This window comes from Serinus canaria, chromosome 1, assembly GCF_022539315.1.
Source record: "Serinus canaria isolate serCan28SL12 chromosome 1, serCan2020, whole genome shotgun sequence".
Lineage (NCBI taxonomy): Eukaryota > Metazoa > Chordata > Aves > Passeriformes > Fringillidae > Serinus > Serinus canaria.
Genome location: NC_066313.1, coordinates 24,084,810 through 24,103,595, shown reverse-complemented (window position 1 = coordinate 24,103,595; position 18,786 = coordinate 24,084,810). Strand labels below are relative to the sequence as shown.

The following is an 18,786-nucleotide window of genomic DNA, read 5'->3' as shown; positions in this document are numbered from 1 at the left end:
CCACAAAAACAATAGTATACAAAATATAAAATATTTTAAATATTTATAAACGTCGCAAGAAAAAAATAGAACTGTACGAAAATATTTTTTTTTCTGAGGTTCCCTCCCTGCCCTGTGGGATGAGGAAGAGAAGGGGTACACGTCTGGCCGGTCTAGTGTGCCTTGAGTCCATAGTTATTAAGTGGGTATGAGTATGCCCTGCCTAATACTATCCTGTCCCGGAGGAGCTTAAATAAGACATAATAATTGCAGAAAAGGATGAGGGCCATGGAGAGGGTGTGGTTCCACTTCTCTGAGCGCAGCAGGGAGTAAAGCTGGTAGCAGACCACACTGCCTTCGATGAGAATCAGCAGGTTGAGCAGCCGTAAGGGACGGTGAAAGAGGAACTGCAGGGAAAGAGTAAAGGAGGAGAGATTTCTGTCATCTGTTGCTGGGTTGAAGTGAGGAGAAAAATGGACATAATGCTGTCAGGGACCAGTGCAGGCCAGAAGCAGTGCTTGTGCTCCAGCCACCACCAGCTGCTACTTAGGGAAAATAGTAGAAAACAAGGCATGTAGAAGTGGCATTTTGCTCAAGAAGGGGAAGTGGGTGAAATAAACCTATTGGCCTGCTGACACACTTTCCCATTTCCCTGAAAGATGTTAACTGGAACCCTCTCAGGGGAATGCCACTGTCTGATGGGAGAGCTGTGTCACCTCGACGAGACAGCAGTGACAAGGCAGCTGTGGCTCCCATCTTGCCCAGAGGTCACTGCCAGGCAGAATGGGAAAGCTCTACTGCTGCCAACATGTATTTTGCTCAAGAGCACCAGCCCGTCATGGAACACTGAACTCTCTTCTGCTGCAGCTGGGTTTGAGCCTCTCCCCCCTCCCACAGTCATAAGACACCAAGCAAGAGAAGAGATACTTGCATAAAAGCGGGCATGGGACACGTCTGAAGGCACTGCTACGTTGTAAGGCCCAACTGCTTTATACAGGCACCGGCTCCGTCGCACCAGAACTCCCTGTGGCCATATTGTGTTTTCTGACCAGCTGTGGGGAAACAATGCCAGAGTGTTACCATCTGTGCTCCCAACCCCCTGAATGAGGGTTCACGGGAATGGACTGCATCTTAAAAAATACCAAAGCCTTTGCCACAAAGACATGTCTTAGCTCCCACTGGAAAAGCACAGAGGGTTGATCACGAGCCCATTGAATGGACTCTTAAGTAATATGAACAAATGGCTCCCAGTGCTAGAACCTTGTCCACTGCAGTGGAGGGAGCCACCCCCTGTCTCTGCTCAAGAAACTCTCCAGTGGCCAAGAAGAATCTCAGCATTCCTTTCTGTGAAGGAACCAGCAGTGACTGGAGGAGCTCAGACAGCTCTCTAGAGCAGCCATTTCTGTTTTCAGTGAACGAGGCCAGTAGAGTTGTACGGGGAGTGGAGACACATCCTCAGTAGATAAACACTGCTGGTATGTGCTCATCCACTAGAACATCTCAGCCCCTTGGTAGGCATGCCAAGCCCTGCCATCCCACACTCACATGTGCTGTGGAGCATTGCTGTAGGAGCCGTGTTCTAGTTTCTGCCACTTGCCGAGATGGGCGGCAGACCTGTGGAGCAGGTCACAGTACTTGGGAGGCAGCAGCTGCGTGGTGAGCATGACAAAGGCATTGATCCACACCATGATGAGGTGCTCACAGGACCAGCGCATGTCATAGTACTGGGTGCTCTGCAAAGAGACCAGACAAGAACTTGGCACCACTGTCACAAAGCAGAAGGAGGAATGACAAGGGACATACTGCATGTGCATCCAGCAGACCCACACCATACGTTACAGGCATGCGCTTTTGGACCGGTGATTTCGGAGGGTAACGGCTTAGGAGGCACTCAAGGCTCCCTTCTCCTTGAGCTGCAGGAGAAAGGGCAGGGGATGATGCCGCAGCTGGTGCATGTCCTCCTCCAGCAGCAGGTAACAAGGCAGTTTGCTTGCCACAGAACTGCCCCAGGAGCACCAATTGCACCAAGACTGCTACATGGACTGTGGAGCCCTGCCCATTTCTCTGCACGAACTGGAGCATATTTAAGTTAGAGAAATGACAGATGAAAAAATATAACCCCCACACTGACAAGAGGTTCTTGGATTTAGTTTGCCAAGCATCCTAGTTGGCTCTAACAGGCTGACCACCAAAGCCTCTGATCCAAGCACTCAAAAGCCATGATGTTGGATCTGAGACGGGTAACAGCAGGTTCTCTTTTCTAGGAAGAACACAGCTATCCATCTGCCTAGGACAGGGGATGGGAGAAGGGGAGTTAGTAAGTGGGGTGATGGGACTAGAGGTGCATCACATTTATGGCAATACCTATCTGCCAACCAGGAGCAGTACTAGTGCACTCCGGATGCAGCCATGCTCCGCTATCCGGGCTGCCAAAGGGGAGACAGAGAAAAGGGGAATTAACCAGGAGTCTGGCCTGGCAGCAGTTCACACAACATTCAGAAGGAGACAGTGGGTAGGGGCACAGAGAGAGCCAGACAACAGCTACCTTCACAAAGCACAGTGGCAGGAATGCCACATAGTAGGCACTAAAGAGAGAGTTGAAGAGAACTTCCTTGATCCTGCGGTTGAAGTCTGCTTTTAGGCACTCCACCTCATTGCGGATAAGATCTGGGGAAAGGGGGCAGCTGTGGGTGGGGATAGACGTAGGATTATTGAACTGTTCTCTCAGGGATTCCCACAGAAGCGAGAAGAAGTCTTTGACCAGGCTGCTGACAGCTGAAGCCCCATCATCCGCCACCTGGTCCTGTACCAAGTAACCACAGTCTGCAGGTAGAGGCTGTGCTCTGCTGTCCTGGTGGAAGCAGCACAGAGGGACGTAGACACCAAACCTGCCGTGAAGGAAGAAAAAAATGGCTGAAATAACAGTCATCCCAACAGGGGACACCTCCCTAACAGGTACTGGCCCTGACAAGAGTGACAGCACATAGGAACCCCCACTCCAGAAGCTAACAGCCAACTCTTCTTCCCACTAAAAGGCCAGAGACTGCAGCTTCAGCACCTGTGCAGAGAAGTTTGTTTAAATCCCTTTTGTAGAACCAGCAATCCCAAAGGCTCAAGTTTTCAAGTGGCAGTAAAGGCCCCTCGCACAAACAGCAGCTGAGGCAATTCACTTCATCAACTCAGTACCATCTTCTCACACCTTCCCCCAGCCACTCCTGCTTCCTTTTTAATCCTAAATCGAGGAGACATTACAGCCAACACTCTGCTTCCCACAGTGGCTCATGGCACCCCCAAGCAGCTGTGTCCCCCCTGCCCAGAAGGTTCAAAGTGGTGTCACTCACGGGTAGCCCAGGAAGAGAAGGTTGAGAACAGAATGGCTGCGGAAGAGGTTGACCAGAGTCCAGCAGAGCACCCATCCACAGAGGGTGAGCAGCACCAGGCGCACCATGTAGCACATCAGCGATGTTGCACCCACCTGAGAGGCCTGCAAACAGAGGGGAAACACTCAGCAGTCCAGAAACAGTCAGTGCTAGAAGATGAGCTCAAGGGATGCCTGTGGAGAAGGAGCAGGGAGAGGGGTGCCAGGAGATACTAGAAGTGGGATAGGTGCCCTCTTCCTCTCAGAAGCAGGAAACCGATTCTCTTACAAACGTAAATGCCTTTAATTTTAGTAATGATTGACAGGATCCAAAAGATTCAAACAATCATGAGTTGTGGGGCATGACTAAAATAGGGCCTTTGAAGAAAAATTCAGAGCTGCAAAGTAGAAAAATATTTTTGCTTAAGTCCCTTATTGCTCTGATGATAGTCTAGGATGGCCTGAAACCCATTTCCTCCCTCTCTTTTCTTTAGAAGGATCAGGATCAGTCTGCAGCTGAGGGAAGAGAAGATGTGCACCTTGTCAATCCCAAACCCAAAACCAGATTTCCATAATTTAGCTCTATTGGATGTGCAGGCTGCAGTGTAGTGAGGAGGCACCACAGCAAGAAAGCCTGATCCAGTCTTCAGAGGAGAGAAGGTAACTGAACTATGAAAAGATTCTTAAGGGTTAGAGCCAATACACGGGATGCACAAGAACCTGCACGGAAGATTTCAATGCAGAAATTTCAGTCTATGGCAAGTCTTACAGAGGATGTGAACTTAAATGAAAATGGAAGGAATCAATTGAAAAGAGACCTTCAGAGTTCCCACCTTCTCCATTTATCTATTCAACAGGACATAACTGTTCCTTTCTTTAATTTACTAATTTTTAAACACTGATTAGTTGCTTAGCCTAGAGTTGTATTAGCCATTTCAGTGGACAAAACTTCTATTTTCCTGAAAATGACCTTTTACAGAGACCTAATTTGGCCTCGTTCTGCTCCCACAAACACAGAGAAGGTCTCAAAATGTGTGGTGACATGACCAGAGTCTGAGTTACTGAGTAACCAGGACTGGAAAAGCCGTTCTACCAGTATTCCTATTTCACTTCAGTGTAGTCAGACATCTTTCACCTGACTCTTCCCCCTCTGAGCTCCTGTTCATTCTTCTTGTCTTGGCCAGCCTCCCTATTTGCCTTTTTGCTACCTGACTTGCAATTCTCTCAGGCACTTCTCTAGCATGAGATGGTGGGGTACAGTATTGTACCTGCAGAGATAAATAAGCAAGTAAAACCATTTAATCTCCTCCGAGATGCAGAGCCAACAGAGCTACCCAATACTACAGGATATGACTGGCCTCAAGGAGCAAACTCCAAGGCAGAAGAGCATCTTCAAAATCTTAGTCCTTCACACTCAGACTCTTCTGAGGGAAGAAACCTTCCAACCTGCAGAATTTTCTTAGGCCATGGATGACCAGCAAGTTCTACAGGCAGGAGAGGGAACAGTGGGAATGTTACCTCAGAGATAATGGCCCACACCAGCCTCCGTGCCAGCATCACTGTGATGAACGCCGCCAGGTGGTAGTCAATGAGGTGAAAATTCTGAAGGAGGAAAGAAAAAAGATCTTCACCAGGAAAAGGGACTCAGAAACCACCCAGGTGGGGTGGGACTAGAAAGCTGGCTGCTTGAGAGTACATTGGGACCACACATAAGCATTCCCCAAATCTCTCTATTAGGGATGAAGGAAAAGCAATAAACATTAGTAAGGAACATCTCCAGAAGCAAGATCTCCTCCACACAGAGATTCCGTCCCATGGAGAGGTTTCCACAGAAAACAAAATAACCCCACCCTTGAGGCAGGTATTTTTGGGGTCAAAGGGACATCTAAAACCAGAATCCTACCATGGAGAACAAGTTGCAGATTCTCCACAGAAAAGCCCCTGAACAATCAGACAAAGGGCAGAGTCCAGAGTGAGCACACCAGCTCACTTTCCCTCTTGGTCTTAAAAACGGTCTGTAGCAACCAGTCCTTCCTGATGAAACCAAGCTGATCTGAGAAACCTTATCTTCATTGGCCATGAAGAAGTTCTCTAGCTGCACCAAGTTAGACACAGCTCTTACAGCTTTTCAGTGAACCCATCCAATATATTCTGGCCAGAAGAGTTAGTGGACTTTTAATACTGCTGCTTTTGGTACTTCAAGGACATTTTGGGTAAAAAAGAATGCTTGAGTTGTGAAGGGAATAAACAAACGACCATTAAATCCTGGTGGGCAGGGAGCCCCAAACAGAATGCTTTTACTTCTAAAAAGCCAGCTGTGTCCAGCACGGCAGAGCTGAGCAGGATGCTGGTGACTGGAACACCAGCACCACCTGTTGGTACAGGTAACTGAGGGACCACCTCATGCTTCCAAGCAGCCTTTAGGACACGGTTCCAGCTGCACAGGCTGGCTTTGCTCACTTGAGGCCCGCTGGCTCCCAGGCAGCTCATTGGGACTGCAAGAACACTGAAACCAAGGAGGTCGAGAGCTTTACATAAGCTGAGGATCTGACTCCCTCCCCAACTGTGCTGCTGACCTGCTGTGGGATCCTAACAAAAATCTGCACATCTTCCTTCTCTCAGGCTCTGTTGTTTCGATTGGCAAGGGGCACTCACAGCAGGAGACAGCTCCTAGAGTCTCAGCTCTGTATCAAACCTTAGGGGCTAGCTAGACCATGCAAACATTGCAAGAAATTTCCCCTGTAGGAGTCCTGCCCACTTCTCTCTCTCTCCTGCCATGATTTTCTCCCCTGTAAAATGGGGGATGACATGGCCCTGACTGATGGGGTGCATGTGAACTCTCATTCACTCCCTTAATGTCAAATACTTGGTGATTCCTGCATTGAAGAAGCATAAAAGGAGCTGTGTAATGAAAAGCCCAAGTGATGGCACTTGCTGGGGAACTCACCAGTGAGGTGCAGGAAGCAGGGTGATTGTATGGGTACCACCAGACAGTCTTGTAGATGTTGATGTACTGAATGAAGAGGGCTACCAGAAGGTAGATGAAGAACAGGAATTCAAAGAGAAGGCTCCCATCCAACGGCAGTTCAGGGATCCGGCAGTGACGCACAGGCTCTGGAGTAATCAGTGCTGTGATTGGAGGCGCCGACAGGCTGATGGCACTACCATTCCTGAAGCAGATGGACATCACTTACTTGGTAAACATTCTACATCATCTCTGACATTTTCCAGGAGAGAGTGCTTGAGGTTGTGAATTTGAGACTGGGCATTACTAGGGGAGAAGTGACAGCAGTCTTGCATTCCTATTTCTGACATGAGGCTGGTGGTGAGCTCCATCATCTTAGCTGAGGCAAAACCCTTATCCAGAATTTTCTCTGGATGACAGCTTGATCTGTCAGAAGTGCTGTGACATGCCCAGCAACATTTCAGTAAACTTGCAGACTGAGGAGCAGATATACAGAGCAAAAATCATTAAGGACTCTGTGCTACACCCAACAGTTAATGTTGGCTCTTTCCACCCATCACCAGTACATTACACTAGCACCCAGCCTCCTTCTCCAGCACAGCAAAGTGCCCATGTCTTACTGTTCATAGCTCCTCTTTTAAAAAGACGAGGAACTATAAATGGAATGGAGTAGTTCAGCCACTTCCTAGAGGCTAACCCCTCCAGTGTTCTGATACTTCCTTCTTTTCTAGCTTTCAGAGGATGATAGGACAACTAAAAGCTCCGTCATACCGAACTGGTAGAGGGACTATGCTATGTCTGACTGAAACCAGATAAGCAACACTCTCCCAGGATCCTGGGGCTCTGACTCCAGAGTCTCAACAGTCACTTGCTTCTCAAGAACCTCAAACTGTGCTATCTGTCCCTCTGTTCCTGACAGGGAAGTCTGTAATGGCCAAAGCTAAATGTCTTGAATTGCTCTACTCTGTAAGAATGAACCTATACCATGCAGAAAATAGCTTCTCTATTCTGCTAACTTTTTATGGAAAGAAGTAATGCTGGGCCCTTTCAGTTTTTATACCAAATGTGGTAATCTCAATGTTACTGCATGTGTGTTCCTGTTTCAGCCCCCAACTTCCCCAGAAAATGCAGGCCATCTTTACCAACGATGAGAATTTGTTTCATCAACCTACAGGTCTAAAACAGAATATAGGCATTCTCTTGCCCTGCCTTTTTTTTATGTAGGAGGAGGAGTCACAGCTGTACTCTGATGTGTCACGCTAATTCCCCAGGGCAGTGAAGGCAAGTGAGCGAGACAAGGACTCATAATTTTCTAGGACTCACTGCTCTGGAAACTGCTGCAGAAAAGACAAATGAAGCATTGTGTGATTTCCACCCCTGTGTGATTTCTGCTGTGGCTGTTGTGACCACAATGGGTGGTGAAGGAGGGGTGAGACCACTGCCACAATCCCCTCCATGGGGCTGGTTTTAATGCATGAAGTCAAAAGAGGGGCTGCAGAGGGAAGCATGTAGCACAGCAGAGCTGAGAAGAGAAGCTGGAAGAGGTTTGTCATGCAGAACTTGTTCCCTCTTGGATGAGCCATCTCATAATACCACAATGGAGGGCTCAAGGTTCCCCTCTCCTGGTCCCTCACTTTCACCACAAAGCCGTGCTCCCACACAGGGTTCAGGGTGGATCAAGGCTCCTTGCTTTCAGTGCTGTCCCAGCCACAGATGTCTCAACAACCCTGCCTTTGTCCTCACCTGTTTCTCAAACCAGTACCGTTTCCACAGCTCCCGCCAACCAGAGTCTGGAGAGAAGGCAAAGCTGAACGGCTTAGCTGCTGCCGGCTGGGTCCCCTCCTTCCACCGGGCATGACCAGGAACCAGTCCACTTCCAGTGCCTCCAGCAGGCTGTGCCCTGACACCCAGACAACAATCCAAAAGCTTTCCCAAATCTGCAACGGAGGCAGAAACATCACTTAAGCCTTAAACTGCTGGTCACATTCACCCAGTTCACACTCCAGCCAGGCAAATTCATGCAGAAGGAAGTCACTCTCATACACTCAGAGCCCTGTGGGACAGCCATCAGCACTCTAAAACACGGTGCCACTTCAATGGCAGCAGGTCAGTGTCTGCTTGCACACCTAGAATGAACACCACTGACACTGTGTCTCTAAAAAGGAGCTGCTTACATTAGCCATCAATGACTGACAGCACTTATTGCTGGCTGGAAAGCATCACTGAGCATCTCCAGAGCTGGAGACGACACAAATGTGAGCTTTATTTCAAAAGCAAACCTGGGAAGAGGCCTCTCCATGTTGTGGTTGAGCTACTAGAGCTTCACAGCTCTTTTTAGGCACTCAGCACATTACTTGCCAGGCTCTGATGCTGGTAGGTAATTCAGACACCCTCCGGCAGAGCTCTGAGCAGACAGCCTGGTGTCCTTGAAGGAAACTGCATGGTTCAGCTCCCTTCTATGCTAATGCCCAAATGACACCAAGGTAATACATCCATTTAAATGTGGGTTTAGTTAGCAGAAGAATGCAGCAAGATGCACATGCATGCATGTACTTCAAATGCACATATGGCAATCACATAACCCAGCCCTGAAAAGAAAAATAATTCAGAAGTAAACTTGTACATATTTATTTACCTATTTATTTTTAATGACACACTTAAATCTATCTATTCCTTAAAATAAACTAGTATGAGAGAGGTTGGGCAACTCAGAATATCAGAAACAATAGTGTCATTTCTAGCACAGACTTTATAATTTCCCATACAATTTTTCTTCTATTTCACTGGTCTCTCACGTGACACTGCAAGGATTTTGGCAGTCAGTTAAGTTTCCAGTGGAAACACAGCAGATATAAGGGAGTGAAGGACTGAACTGGAGTGTATGTGTGCTGTACAGGAACAAGACACCGAGTGAGCATCTCACTACAAGGACTTCGGTGTCTTTGTGTGCCTGGAGTCTAAATCAGCTGCCCTTTTGGAAAAATTTCATAGCCAGAACAAATCCAGGGGCCAAAAAAGCACATCCACCTTCTGGGAAACTCTAGATGTAGCTTTGAAATGTACAGATGGAACCTATGGTCTATTTATAATTCAGTCATCACCTCCTTTAAAATCCTGAGAAATCACAGCTGGCAGAAATGCCAGAACTTTTGTCAGTGAGTCACAGGACTGTCACCATGAACGTAGTGTGCAGGAGTACTTCTCTAAAAAATTCCCTCAAAGAATTGCCCTTTGTATTAGAATTTCCCATCCTTCATCTCTACTCCGATAAACAATTGTCATTATTGAAACCAGGATACCGGTTCTCAAAATTTCAACAAAAATCAAGATGTTTCAAAGGATGAATGCTTTCTGCATACCCATACAAAATTTGGAAAAATCAAACCAAACCAAACCCCAAAAAAACGCATCAAAAAACAGAGATCCAGGAGGGAGAAAAAAAATATATATATATATGAAAATGCATGAAAGGCAAGCAAACATTGGAGAATTTTGGTTTTGAGGTAAATAGTGTGTTTTGGCAGACTTTAACACTCTCATATCTCCAATAGCAACACAACAGAGATTGAAGCCTTCCTTACCTTTCTTGTAAAGCAAGAATTTTCAGACAATTTTCCCTAGGATGTTCTAGAGTTTTATTTGGAAATATTTATATTTCAGGAATTAAATATAAACAAAAACATTCTCCTGCATGTGTAAAATGAGCAGGGGCAGCAACAAACAATGCAGAATTCACTTAGGGCATTCAGACACTTCTGATAAACAGCTAAAGTGAAGGGAAAAAATGAGGAAAAACGCCCAAAAGGAACAAACTTGAAAGCCATTTTAAGCCAAATTTAGCAACCACAGGGCCTGTGGGAGCTGAAACAATTGGTCTGATTCGACCTACAGGATATTTATGATAATGGATGCAATATGTTGGTGGTCTAATTAGTGCTATTAAGAGTGGAAGGTATTTTATACCCCATTCAATAATTCATGTAAATAATTTGACAGGTCTCATTAGTATCACCCCATTAGTATGCCTCACACGCTCGCCAATACTGACACTTGGACACAAAGTAATCACAATTCCAGCCCCTGGCTTTACAAACCAGTAAAATTCAGGTTTCTACCAGTAAAAACAACTGCCCATGGAAAGAAGCCATCCTTAACGTCAGTGTACATATTTCAAATGCACTTGAATAAGGCCTTTCACAGTGATTCATGAACATATAGACTGGGCAGTTCCTCAAGCCAAGCTTTAAATAACTTTAAATACTGGAGTTAGATCAAATTAGGTAGGTGTTTGTTGGAGCAAAATCTGCCTAAGAACCATTCCTTTTTTGTTTGCTTTTATTTTGTAAAACTAGCCACACGAAACTGAAGCTCCACAGACAAAGTTAAACAAGGCAGTGAGATTACAGATCAGATTGTCTCTAAGTCTGCTTTTTTTTGGCCTTGAACCAATTAACAGACTTCCTTTTTGAGGAGAAAGACATGGGGAAAAGCATTTTTAGAGCTTTCAATTAATAAACAAAGGCATGATTCTACTTTGAAAATGAGAAAAAAAGGTGTCCATAAACCCCTTACTCCAACAGATAATATTCAAAGTCATATTAAGTATTAATGCAGAGTCCACCCTGCTCCCTTCTCTGTTTGCACTTCCCCACCCCATCAGTGATCACATTTTATAGAGTCATGCAGAAAAAGTGAGTAATGAAAGATAAAAGCTTTTCCTGACAAGACTCTTCAGTCCATTAATGTGATTCCACACTGTTCTTTCCAGTCCACCTACAATTTCCCTCAAAAATAAGCAACATGCTTGTAGTCCCTTCATCTCCAAACCCTCAGAACCAGTATTACCTAGCCTCCAAGATCTCCTCTCTGAGGCAGATGTGGGCATCATAAAAACACATGCAGAATCTGGAGAGCAGCTACAGAAGAGCAGACAGTGGTCCTGCCCATGCACAGGGAATGGATGTGGGGAAGGACAGCTCTAGGGCAGACCATGCTTCAGGACAGAGACAAAACTTCACTTTGTGACACAGTTACAAGAAAATCCAGAAACAGAAGGCATCAGATGCTCCGATTTCCAGTTCCTGCTTTTAGGACCACAGAAAGCACTTGGTAATTTTTTTTTTCCTGTGCCACAATACCCTTCCTGCCCATCAGCTCCCCAGCTATCCTGATGAAGCAGGATCACGGCAGGATCAAGCCAGGCAAGAACCACAGCTGTGTGCAAGACTTTACTGATAAAAAGCTAGGCAGACTAATTACTCACCAAGTCAGAGTGAAATAGTGTGCAGCCCTGTCCTGCTCACCAAGGCCCATCACTCAGAATCATGTTTCTGCATCAGCAGCTGCCCAAACAGCTCTTTCAAGAGGCAATCAGGAGAGAGTCAGTGACTCATCAGAATGGAAAGTGTGCCTGTTCCCCATCTCTTTGCTGGAAACGCTTTAAAGCTCAGTCAGTTATTTTGATGGTGTTAACATTTTTTGATTGGAGAAAACTCCAAGGCTCTCCAGTCCTGTTGGGAAGCTCGCTGAGACATGAGAACTCCCCGAGTCTGGAAGTCATTCAAGTGGCTCTCCTTGGCTCCACAAGTCCTACCACCAGTTACTCACAAAAGCAGAAAGGGAGAACATGGCCATCCTCACTTGGTGCAATGTGGCTCAAGAAGACCACAGGTCTCTCATTGCAACTCACCATCTCAATTAAAGCAACCTTCTTCCTGCTGAGGAAGCATGTGACAGCTGGGGGTGAAGCAACACATGGCCTCTGTGGTGAGGGACTCTCTCTGCCTCCTCCACAGCAACACAGACACTCCTGGCAAGACTTTCCATTCAGGGTGTCCGTGCTTTATGGAAACACACCTGCCATGGGTGCAGAGCTCCCCGGCAGGGAAGCGCAACCAGCCACCCCCACGACACGGCTGCAGAGCGCTGACACAAAGCACAGTTAGTTTCTGAAACCAAAAATGCTCTCTTGGTTGCTGATTTCCTCAACTCAACTCACTGCAGCTGGTCAGCCTAACCCTAAACTTGCAGTTCCCCAGCAATCCTAATATCTTTGCAAATTATCACACAAGTTTTACTTTGAATTTTGAGAGTCCTAGTTACTATAGGTTATTTTGACTTCCTGTTAGTGTGAACCTCTTATTTATTTATTTAAATTAAAATAAGAAACAACCAAAACAAAACCAAAACCCCATTTTGACAGCTGGAGAAACAGACACAAAGCTAGTAATTAACTCACCCAATATAACACCAAAAAGAAAAGAAAAAATCACCAGAGAGCCAAGGAACAGCGATGGCTGCACCCAAGCCTTGGTCACAAGACCACCTTGTCAGCACCCTCACATCTGCCACAACGGAAGCCACAAATACACAAAACTTCTTTGAAAGCCCCAACTGGTCTGGGAATAAAATAAGCATTTGGTTGTTGCAAGGGAGGAAACAACCAACAGGTTATCAGATGGAAAGCTAAATATTTGGCTTGCATAGAGCTGCCCCAGTGCTAAGTCAACACAACCTTTCAACTCCGGCTGGATCCAAAGGCACACACCCGCCACCTGGCCCGGAGCTGGGAGGCAAAACAGGTTAGGAGGGAGGTCTCCAAGTCAGCACATTTTCCAAGTCCTCATGCCATACAGAGCGATGGATTCAGATGGGGATTTGGCACAGAGAGAGACAGAAAATCCCCTGAAGTACAGCCCAAGCACCATCAAACAGGAGAGCTGGGTGGAGAATCACCTCTGTCAGGTGGTGCACCAGCAAGACTAATTTTTGCTCAAGTGACTAATAACCTCCTCTGTAAAAACAAAACCAACCCATCAAGACCATGTCAGTGTAGGATTTTCTGATATAGCACAACTCTGGCTGAAGAGGCTCCATCTATCACTCCTCTACACAGATGCCAAAACCAAAGGGTCGAAGTAGCACGATTATGGCAAGCGTCGACAAACAGCATTTTAACTGTATCACTTATTTCTAGTGTTTTCAGCAAGGAAGACTAGAGCTAAGCAAAAAGGTAAGTGGGAAAAATAGAAATTTTAGCTTAAGAAAAGGGGATGGCAGCGCCTGCCATTTGCAGCTGCCACAGTATTTCAAATACCCGCATACAAAAATAGGAACGGGAAAGAAAAGTTTTTCAGGAAAAGTCTCTTAAAGTGCAGTAAGCTCAGTCAGCTCATTTTGCAGACATGTTAAAGTATAGGACATAGATTTAAGTTCTTAATACTCCAGATAAGCAAAATTATCCAAAATACTGAAAAAGCCATTTTTAAAAACAGAGAAATCCTGTAAATTCCCTAAAAATCCCCTCAAAGACCTTACTTTAGGGGGTGCAAGGAAGAAGTCTCCAGAGGTATGAAGGCAATATTGTCCTCTTCAGAATATAGGCGAGTTCAGGTTTTTGTGAATCGGAGGAAAGTTGAGACACACACTAAGTGCTCTAAACAAACCTCTGGAGAGTACAAGAACAAAGCCACAAATCTGGTGCAATAAAACAGTATTACCTTATATTACCATATAATTACCTTGTGCAACTAACTGCTGCAGCAGGTCAAAACAAACAGCTTAGTAAAACTTCAATGAATGACTGTAGTAATTTTATGAATGAAGACAAGAGTATTTATATTCCAAAAGGAAGTAAAAAAAAAACCAACCAAAAAACATAACAAAGCCACAATGCAAGACCCTCAAGGCTCAGCAGCTCCAAGTGGCCAATAACACTCCTCACCAAGCCAACAAGTATTACACAGCTAGCAGCAAGACATTAACATTTTCTTTGGCTTCTTCTGATGTATACAGCAGCACTCCCAGCCAAATAGTGGATCCAGGAATAAAGAAAGCATTGGCTTGTTCTTGTGTGAGAACAAGACAGCATTGCAAAGCTGAGCTTTTCCAGCAGCAGAGGGAAATGCAGGCCTGACTTGTTGGATCACAGTCTGTTTTGGTTCTAGAGTTCCCATACTTCTGAATTGTCTGGGGAAAGGGACATCAAGCTCAGCCTCATCCAGAGTGAGAGGCCCAAACTAAAGAGCTGGAGGGAATTACTGAGCCAGACAGTTCTCTGAGTATGTAACAACACAGAAGTTTTAACTCCAACTCCACATTACTGATAGAAACTGAAGTTCTGTTTAGAAGGGGACACTGGTTGGGAAGTGAAACACAAGGGCAGCGTTTCAGCAGGCACAACACAGGCAAAGCTATCAAAGCTGGCCGATAATACAATTTATCAACACGCACTCACTCCTAAGTACATCTTGCACCAGAGCTCTTCAGTAAACATTACACACAGCCACAGCTCTGCTAAAACACAGCTACAGATCACTCTCCATTATACCATGCCATGTGCAGTAACTGGGAAAGTCATGAAATTTTAGGTATGGCCACTGAAATTTTTTTCTTTCCAAGATATCAAGGCAAATGCACAACACAACTGATCACTACTGACAGGGGAAAAAGGAGGGAAAAGAAATAGAAGATGCACATGCTTTAAGAGCCCATCTTAAAATTTTCCATCAAGCAAGCCACCAAAATAGGTATTCTCCTCCCAGATTTGAACACAAACCCGCAGTCTAATGGCCTGAGCAGAGGCCAGGATATCTTTTGCTTTTTAATCTTTCATCTTCAACTGACTTCCAAGGAACTTGTTTTACCAATACAGACCTCAGTTTCCTTATCCAAAGCAGGATAAACTGTTCAGCAAGTACTTCTCCTCCCAAGGGTCTCTGTATGTAGTAGTGGATATTTTTTACAGTATTATTTTAGCGCTTTAGACAAGCTATTTTAAAAACAAACAGAAGCAGCTTTCCTGCTGGTTTTGTTCCTCTGCCAATCCCTATGTTTAATTTACCAGAGATCAGCCATGATGACAAATCATGGGGAGTCACTAGGATTTTTCTATTTTGTTCTCAAATAGCTAAAAATAAGGCAGGCATCTGCCATCTGTAGCAATGAGCTTGAATGCATGAAGAAGAACACAAGTTAAAAACCACTTCCTTGAGCCTTACACCAAGTCATCACACTGGGATTCACAGCAGAAAGTATCAGTGAGACACATCCCTGACACTGCAGAAAAACAATAATATTGCAGGGAATTTTAAACAAATTGTAACTTGTATAAATCATACATTCACATTCAAATATAAACCACATATGAGAATGCATTGATTCTCCTCTATTTGCCTCTTAAACAACAGGTTCAGGTGACACAAATATTCCCCACAAAACAGTAAGTCTTCAATTCAACCTCCATGACTTTGGTAGGCAGGACTCAGAACTTCATATGACTGTTTACAGAGCAACCAACTAATCCAGCAGATTGAGAAAATGCAATAGGATACATTAATCCCTTGTATCATTAATTATACTGAGACTAATCCAGCTGTCTGAACCTGCATCCATGCTCCCTTATATGTATTTCTGGGCTGCAGATGTCTACTGATAATTTTGCTTTAAACGAACCATTCCAAACCCCCCAAGGGATGCCACTGCACCCTGTCTCCCAGGACAGCTCTCCTGACCAGGTTGCATAATACCCAACTCTCACCAGAAGTCTCCTTTTTGATTGCAATACCCAAGAAAAATCAAGAAAAGGTTGGAAAAAACTCACCAATGACAACAGCCCCCAAAGAATGGCATGAAATCTTCCGGGACAGTTTGTGAAAACTAATGAGCTATTTTCCCAAATCACACAGCTACTACAGATTTACCTCCGATATTAAAAATCCACCTGCTAATAGCCATGCAACTTACCTAACTGTGGTAGGGTTAGAAACAAATGGACTAAAGTTCCAATTTTAACTGCCAGAAGAACACTTCTTCCAGGATTTCATGATTCTGTGGCACAGGGAAAACACTGACACTAAGGAGCAGGATGGTCTCAGAATAGCTACTATCCTTTGCTTTCCACCACATCCATCTTTAGCAACTGTAACTACTGAGAAGTGCTGAGTGGCCCAACTGGTTTCTGAACCGAATGCTCATGGAAACTGGAAGCCACCTTAACAAACATTTCTAGTACGTTTGCTCTTGGTTGTATTCTCAAACATCCAGATTTGGTGCCTATAGAGAGAAAGAAAGCGTTAAGTTTTATGAAAACCGGGTTTGAGTCAATCTGCTTTACATATAATTTCAGAGAAAGATTTGTGTTCAGTGCTACTCAGTTTCAAAACCAGCAGGAAAGGTGTGGGGCTTCCCCTTCAAACACTACATACAGAAGTTAATTTTTTTAATCTAAAATCACAGAACAAAGAGGAATGTCTGAAGAATAGACAAAAAAGTGATGATGCCTGTCTGCCTTTGAGTACTACATAACAGTACACCTATATTGACAATGTTACATCAGCACAAATGTTGCTAATACAGGCAGGCCAGTAAGATGAGAATTGCTTTATTTCCTTAGCTTCCACTGAATCTACTGTGGTAAATGCCATTAGTGTCTCTGAAAAACAAGTAATTCAGCAAGGTGCTAATCTATATAATGAAAAAATTTTTTATAAGAATTCATCATCTTACAAGCAGAATAGAAACATGTACTGCAAAGTAGGAAGCAACATGTTTTATCCCCATTTTACAATCAGAAACACTAAATATGAAAGCAAGAAATAAAAGCCCCGCATTTTCAAAATTATTAATGATTTTGAATGCTCTGGTTGAGGCAGTAGACACCTCTTATTAGTAGGAACATGGACACCCAGAGTTTCTGAAAGTGAGGTCTCAAATGCTGCAAAGAGTCAGCCAGGAATGAGCTGTACAGGAGGCACTCAGGTGTTCTATGGTCTTGAGATCAGGAGTACACGCTGAGCACGGGTCACTGTGTCACTGATATCACTTGAACTTCTTGTTGTTCCCAATAAATCAAACCTGGAAAACATTACCACCCTCTGTGCTGGTTTGTACAGCAAAACCCCAGGCAAAGAAGCTCAAGAACAGGAACAAGGAGTAGCTACATCTACACCTGAAGAATTTCCAATCAGATAAGAGACAACAAGAAGCACGTGAAGTTCCAGCCCAAACCCCAGAGGGGTCAGCATTGCCTAGCTACACACCAGGGAGCCCAGATTTTACCAGCAGAGTATCATCCAAGCACCTTGGCTGAAGGAGTCTGCACTCCAAGGGCTGCAGCTGGAAGGAGGAATGAGTGTCAGAAACAGTCCAACAGCAGGAGTGCCAGGAGGTGAGCTATGGAGCAGACTGTGGGTTAAAAAGGGCTGATGTTCTCTGCCTTAAGCATCCTGTAAAATTGGAGCTGAGCCATTCCAGTCCCACCCCTGTACTAGTGTATCCCTCCCCCAGAAAATTTCTTCTGGTTACAGTGATTTAAGGGACAGAAGGGACGCTTAAAGAAGGGATGCCTTGTCTCCAAAAATTTTGTAACTCACCCCTTTGTAACACAGACATCTCATTTCTACACTTACAGTCATAACAGACGACAGGGACACGAGGGGCCCCTTACTCACAATGGAAAGCATGCATGAGAGCAATCAGAGATTGCAAACAAAGCTGCCTCTGTTTCTGCTGTACGTTCACATGTTGAAATGATGCTGGAGTAGGGAAGGAGCTGCCTCACTAAATAGGGAAAATCATGCGCCCAACTGCTACCCTATAAAAGGGAGAATGATTGATACACTGTTTTCACTGATACACTGTTTTCACTGCGGTACAAAAAAGAACAGCGACAGAAATGCGCACCCACATCCATTCTGGAAATGGTATCTTATGGCGGGTTGGATTTACCTGGATTTACAGAAGATTGCCTCAGCTCCTCACCTTCCACAGGACAGTGCCCTTGCAGGACTGGTTACGTAGGGACAGCGCTTTAAAAGCCCAAAGGGCACATTCCCGTGACCCCAGCCCAACTTCCTCGTGTTTAATCCTCAACGGTCTCAGCAGCGTGCGCGGACCTCCTGCTTTAACCCAAACACAGCAGGAAATGTCTCAAAGGAGAAGCCCGAGACCAAGTGCCGTAACTTACCAGCAGGACGGAACAAACCCGGCAGAAGCCTCCCCACCGCTCACTCCCACACAGACACACACACACCAGGTTTCGGAGGGGGGCTCCGGCGGTCGCAGCCCGCCGCCCGCCTGGGTCGCCGTGGCTTTCCCGGCGCGGCGCTGTCCGCGGGAGCGGCGGGGCCGGTACTCACACATCCAAGCGCGGGCGGCGGCGCGGCTCGGACATCAGCCGGCAGCGGGGTCCCCTCCGGCGGCAGCGGCCCGGCGGCGAGTCCCGGCCCCCGCAACCCCCGGACCGCCCGGGGAGAACGAGGCGGCGGCGGCGGCGGGAGCCCCGCGGAGCGTCCCTCCTCCCGCCGGGCAGACCCACCTCGCCGCTGCCCCGCGGCGGGGCAGGAGCAGGGGAAGGGATAGGAGGAGAAGAGGAGGCAGGCGGGAGGGTCCGGCCTCGACGCCCCGGCGCGGCCCTGCACAGCGCCGGCTACCCGGGAGACGTGGCAGTGAGGGCTGATGCTCTCATCACGCGGCGACAGCGGCG

At 45.9% G+C, this 18,786-nt stretch overlaps 1 protein-coding gene across 2 annotated transcripts; it reads right to left on the bottom strand.

Moving 5' to 3' along the window:
* Positions 1 to 26: 26 nt before the first annotated feature.
* TMEM39A (transmembrane protein 39A) lies at positions 27 to 18,552 on the bottom strand. Of its 2 annotated transcripts, XM_030234963.2 has the most exons (9): positions 18,440 to 18,552; positions 8,046 to 8,239; positions 6,285 to 6,507; positions 4,856 to 4,939; positions 3,321 to 3,463; positions 2,525 to 2,867; positions 1,525 to 1,712; positions 911 to 1,031; positions 27 to 386 (listed from the first exon to the last, which is right to left on the bottom strand). In XM_030234963.2, the coding sequence occupies exons 2-9, from the start codon at positions 8,156 to 8,158 to the stop codon at positions 153 to 155; spliced, it is 1,449 nt and encodes a 482-aa protein (XP_030090823.1). In that variant the 5' UTR covers positions 8,159 to 8,239; positions 18,440 to 18,552; the 3' UTR covers positions 27 to 152. The 2 variants fall into 2 exon arrangements, with proteins under 2 accessions (XP_030090823.1, XP_009100817.2); XM_009102569.4 differs by lacking the exon at positions 18,440 to 18,552 and having other exon boundaries at positions 8,046 to 8,442.
* Positions 18,553 to 18,786: the final 234 nt, after the last annotated feature.

What these genes read in the sequence shown, in the direction of transcription:
- TMEM39A (XM_009102569.4), bottom strand. Translation starts at nt 8,260, where the DNA reads ATGTTTCTGCCTCCGTTGCAGATTTGGGAAAGCTTTTGGATTGTTGTC. An exon ending in CTTCTCTTCCTGGGCTACCC is followed by an intron (nt 2,868 to 3,320) that starts GTGAGTGACACC and finishes CCTTCACGGCAG; the next exon opens with GTTTGGTGTCTACGTCCCTC. An exon ending in AGCAATGCTCCACAGCACAT is followed by an intron (nt 1,032 to 1,524) that starts GTGAGTGTGGGA and finishes GTTTCCCCACAG; the next exon opens with CTGGTCAGAAAACACAATAT.